Raw genomic sequence first — 5030 nt, 5'->3', positions numbered from 1 at the left:
TGAACACCATTAAGCATGGATTCAGCTGCATCTGACTGAGATACTGTGTGATTGAGTATGAACATGAAAACGAGATAGACTTTAGAATTGTTTTATATATAGCATGTGTCCATGTCAAGCCAGGTTAGCTTTTTGCATTTTAGAATTGGCATTTAGCTGTAAAGATGTCAACCACCAGTGTGTTTCATTTAAAAAAAGTTAGAAGTCAGTTTTTTAACTATTTCTTACAGCAGAATGGTTAATACCTTCTCCCTTCCCCCTCTCCACCAGTTCAGGCACCAAATGGCTGTAGTGATGCCTTTTTCTTTCGAGTCCTGGTTTAAACATAGAAGTTGAACCAGTACAATCATCATTGTATGTACATTGGAAAAGAGTGGGGAAGGGAGTGTGAGGGAGAAAATGTTAAGGATTTTAGTTAATGTGCAGAAAGATGTCCAAAAATGGTATACATGGGTCCAACTAGATATGTTGAAATCACTGCAAATTGTGTATCAAAACGAGGCTAGAGGACTGGAGCAGTGAGGCAAAGCCCCATACCTGCTTCATTAACTGAAGTCCTCAGAATGGGCAGGGGGGCTGCCATGCTACTTGATCTGCTTGGCTCCTGGGCACCAGGAGCTAAGTAGAGGAACAGCTGTTCCTTGCTCCTTAGACCAGGATATCTGGTCTGGGGAGCAGGTGGGGAGGGGGAGGGCAGGGGTTGCCTACTGCTCCTTTGGGAGCAGAGTGGAGGAGCAGCTACTTTTTGGCTTCCCTCCCCACAACATGCAGACTCTCCTGTTCTCCAGACAGGGTCCTGGTTTGGTGAAGGCACAGGGAATAGGGGAAATAGGGGTGGCTGCAGGCTGAACACCTGTATGCTCCCTCTCTCAGAAAGATTTCTACCAGCAAAAAATTCTCATAAATTCCTACCAGTAGAAATGAATGTCTGTTCATGGCTATTACCACATTCTGTCATGATACTGTCCTGGGTATGTTAAATATAGAGGTTAATCCTGTATGTTTTGAAAACTGAATATTGCTGTCTTTCTGGAAGAAAGTGATTAGTCTTTTAAATTAGACTCAGATTTTAAACATTGCGTCTAACTTCAAATTCAACGAGCTGGATATATTTTTGTTTATTTTCTGAACTTCGTTATTTAAAAAATGCTATATCCTGTTACATCTGGAACATATCTGTATGACAGGCCACATTTGGGACCTAAGAAGCTATGCATATTTTCTTCACACATTATTTTGGATGCTTTCATTATTATTTTATGATCATAACCTATTGTTCATTTGGGCCATATATTGCCTTTGTTACTGACATGCTTGTTGTAGAGTTACTATAGCCCAGGCGTTGTCAGCAGTTGGTATGCACACCCCCAGGGGTACTTGAGAAGGCCATAGGGGGTACGTGCGGGCAGGCGGGCAGAGATGGAGCGCCACCACGCACCATCCCATGCAGGCACTGTCCACCCAGCTGGACGTGGCAGGTGGGGGAAGCTTGCACGTGGCGGCTGTTGCTGTTCCATGTCCAGCTGCGCGCCACCCCCTCACCGCCTGCGACCGCTGGGGGTACACTGCTCCATGTCCGGCTACCGCAGGTACACTTATCCAAAAAGGTTGAAAATCCCTACGGTAGCCCAGAATTCCTTCCAAGCTGGCAAATCCCAAATATGGTGGTGTCTGGTTTTTGTTGTTTTTCCTTTTTTCTTTGAGGGGGGAGGGAGGGGATGGGAAACTTGTACCAGAGCTTCCAAATTTCTCAGAAAAGGGGTGGCTAGATTGTACTAAAAATTAATCCATTTCCTTCTAATTATAGGTATACAAAAAAAGGTAGAAACATTATTTTGGTAAGGCTGTATATTTTTATGCAAGGGACAGTTTTCTAACAAAAAAAATGCATCTTTTACTTAATGTAAGCAAGTGCGAAATGACTGATTGTGTTTAACAGTTTCTAAAACCTCTGATTGTCTGATTTTTTTCATTCTGATTAGTGTGGTTAAGCTTTACTCAGATAACTAAATAGTTTATAGGGGAACTGACAGCAGGAGTCTCATTGGGACTAGAGGGGGAGGGTGTGAAGAAGACAATCAGATTTTGCTCTAGGTAGACATTGAGTACAATCATGCATATGCTTCTCAGTTCTTCAAGCTCAGTTCTTCAAGCTCAGCTCAGCTCCCCATTGCTGGGGTTTCTGATGCATATGCCTGCTCTGCTAGCCCCCTCTATGGGTCTCAGATATCCTGTTATAGATCCCTTTGTCTTGGCTTATTCTCTGTTAGAGGGGAAAATAAATGGCAGTTCACTTCCCCAGGCTCACCTTCTTAAGGGGTTAAAGATGACCCTGGCATTCAGGGGTAACTGTAGATCTTGACGTAATCTTTCTCCTCTTTCCTTTTCTTACACACTTAGCCTATGAAAGCTCTTTGACGTGCAGCAAGGCTGCTTCAATGCGCTGTTTTCTGAGAACATTTACTGGTAATTATGGCGTGTCAGAGCAGACTCAATTCATCAAGTGTGCTGGAGTACAGAAATTAACGTGCTCCAGCAGCCTCCCAGATCACGTGCATCAGCATCCCCGTGCTGAAGAATGGCAGCAGGGCGCTTTAAACTGAAGCTCATTTGATGAGCTTTTGTTAAAAACACCTTGCCACCATTTTTCAGTGGGGGAACGCTGATATAGGTGATACTCAGGTGCTTTTACTTAATGCGGCTTGCTAATTAGAGCACATGCCTCCCTGAGCACGTGTACAAATACCCTAAGATACTGTGCTGCTTGTAACGTAAGGGAGGACAGTGGCTGTATTGTTGACCTTTTTTGTGCCACCCACATACTTCTACTTTCCCCTCCCTCCTATGCTAGTAGGATCCTTGAAGACATTATACCACCCAACTTGAGGCCATAGTTACCCTGAGAGATTTTTAGCAATTTTCACACTGGTCTAGCATATGTGTATTTGCAGTAATGGCGGTATGCTAGTATGAAGGCTGTCATGGAAGTGTTTCTTGCCAATATGCCCTTGAAAGCATATTTAAGCATCACCATGTCCCTAGGGTCTTAGGTGCAGGCAGGGCTCCTATTATAGGAAACACTCAAGTTAAATTACAACTTTGCAGTGAAGGCAAGCTCTGAAAGCTCAAAAACATCATTTGTTTATGTACGGAAAACGAAGCAGTTGAATAGTTTAAAATTTTAATTGCCTTTCTCTTGTTTCAGGTTGCATGTCTGGTTGGACTTGATGCATGAAATTTGCATGACTCCTAATACGGTCATATTTCTGGACTTGTCAGTGAGCAGACATGGCCTACACAGCGAATATTAATGGAAATAACTCAGGTAACTAACCTTTGATACTTTCCCCTTTCCAGTTTCTTTTTAATCCTGTTTCTGTAAACTTGTCCAAAAGCAATGTCAGAAAGCAAAATGCAAATAACTCTAAGCAAACATTCCAGACTAATTTCCTACTAGACTAATGTTTGTGTGGGGTCCTCCCCAGTTATTTTTGTTTCCTGTCCTGAGGTATTTTCCAGATTACTCTTGTAATTTGAAAACATTAAACTATTGTCCTTAGGGTGGGGTTCTTAATCCAGTAAAAATTTGCCAAGGTGCACAGCAGTAAATGAATTGGCAGATTTACACCATACTGGAATCTGGCTCTTAGTTTCATTATAGAAAGACAAATGGATATAGAGGCACATTAACAGGCCTAATGAACAGGGATCCTGGTTTTCTTTGTTTAAAAATCCCAATTTCTCTGATTAAAACCCCCCAAACCTGCATTTTTCCACAATTAAAATGAAATGCCACTATACAGGTAAGTATCAGTTGAATACGATGTTTTAGTGATATATTTACAATTTCAAAGCAATTTGAAAGCTTAATAAATTCTAAATACTGATCTATTTTGGGGTTTGATTTTTTTTTTTTTTTTTTTTTTTTTTTTTAATCATGGAAAATCAGAGCTCCCCCTGTGCTTACCAGGATGTGGGTCCACCTGCAGCTGTGCCCCCTGGGGCTTTGTGGTGCTGAGCTGCCCTGATTTTTATGCTGGTGCCTTGCCCATGCTGTTGCCCCTCACTCCCAAGTCACAGCTCCCCCCCAGCCTTTCCGGTGTCCCTCACTCCCGACCTGCAGCCCTGCTGGAGAGGGCCCCCAGCTGCTAGGGCTACGAAACATGGCGGCTTCATGTTGCCTGCTCCCAGCTCTGCAGATGCTGGCCGCAGCCCTGGCAGCCATGGCCAGATCAGAGCACGGCCCTCCTTTTCCCTATCCCTCAACCTCCCAGCAGGTGGCATGGTCAGAGCAGAGCCCCTGGCAGGGGAAAGGATGCAAGCTGCCCACTGCAGAGCCTGGGGCTCCCTGCCCTTGCCGCAGGGGTCTCTGTGAGCTAGTGGGACACCTCTCCTGTTCCGCCCTCCTGTGTCAGGTCCTGCCAATTGGGCTGCAGAGGTGAGGGCAGCAGAGCAAGGAGCCCCCAGCCCCACAGCAGGCAGCTTGCATCCTCCACACACTCCTTGTCTGTGCATGCGGTGGGGCAGTGGCAGGGAGCCAGCCCCTGGGACAAGCCACCCATGGCCCCATCCTGTTCTCCCAGTTAGGACCCACTCTCTACTGCTGCCTGGCTGCATTGTTGGCTACGTGCATTCATGGATGTGGTGCCTCCTGTGTCACTCTGCCCCCAGCACCAAGCAGCCTCTTGCAGGCTGGAACCTTGCCAGCCTGCAAGGGGAAACTCAGTTTCTCACATTTTTCTCCTTTAAAAGAGAAAATCCATGTTTTTCTGTGGCAAATGGAAAATCCAGATCCCTGCTGATGAGCTGTAGCCCAGTTGCTAAACATCCAAGCGTCTGACTAGCTCTTGCTTTGGTTTTTACCAGGGCCAAAGAAGTAATTTTAAAACCAGCAGTGGGAACATGTGTAAATTTATTAATTTTTCCTCCTTTTCTTTGGGCTAGGAAGATCTTGGCATTTTATTTCTTCGGGTCTGGATTCTCTTTGTAAATTGAGTCCAAAGGGTGTTCAAGGATTACTGATAAAGGTT

The 5030-nt window shown here is 44.8% G+C and overlaps 1 protein-coding gene across 13 annotated transcripts in view; it reads left to right on the top strand.

Annotated features, from left to right (window-relative positions):
• The window catches only part of KANK1 (KN motif and ankyrin repeat domains 1), a 191245-nt gene that overhangs the window by 118419 nt on the left and 67796 nt on the right, over nucleotides 1-5030 (top strand). For 2 of the 13 annotated variants that reach the window (XM_025202966.1, XM_025202967.1), the window contains one exon: nucleotides 3206-3325. The exons of the other annotated variants lie outside the window; for them this stretch is intronic. In XM_025202966.1, the coding sequence (XP_025058751.1) occupies nucleotides 3289-3325 (37 nt within the window). In that variant the 5' untranslated portion in view covers nucleotides 3206-3288. The remainder of the gene's footprint in view (nucleotides 1-3205; nucleotides 3326-5030) is intronic. 13 annotated transcript variants of the gene reach the window in all.

This window comes from Alligator sinensis, unplaced genomic scaffold, assembly GCF_000455745.1.
Source record: "Alligator sinensis unplaced genomic scaffold, ASM45574v1 scaffold308_1, whole genome shotgun sequence".
NCBI lineage: Eukaryota > Metazoa > Chordata > Crocodylia > Alligatoridae > Alligator > Alligator sinensis.
Note: the sequence above shows the minus strand (reverse complement) of the source record. Positions and strands in the feature narration are given on the sequence as shown.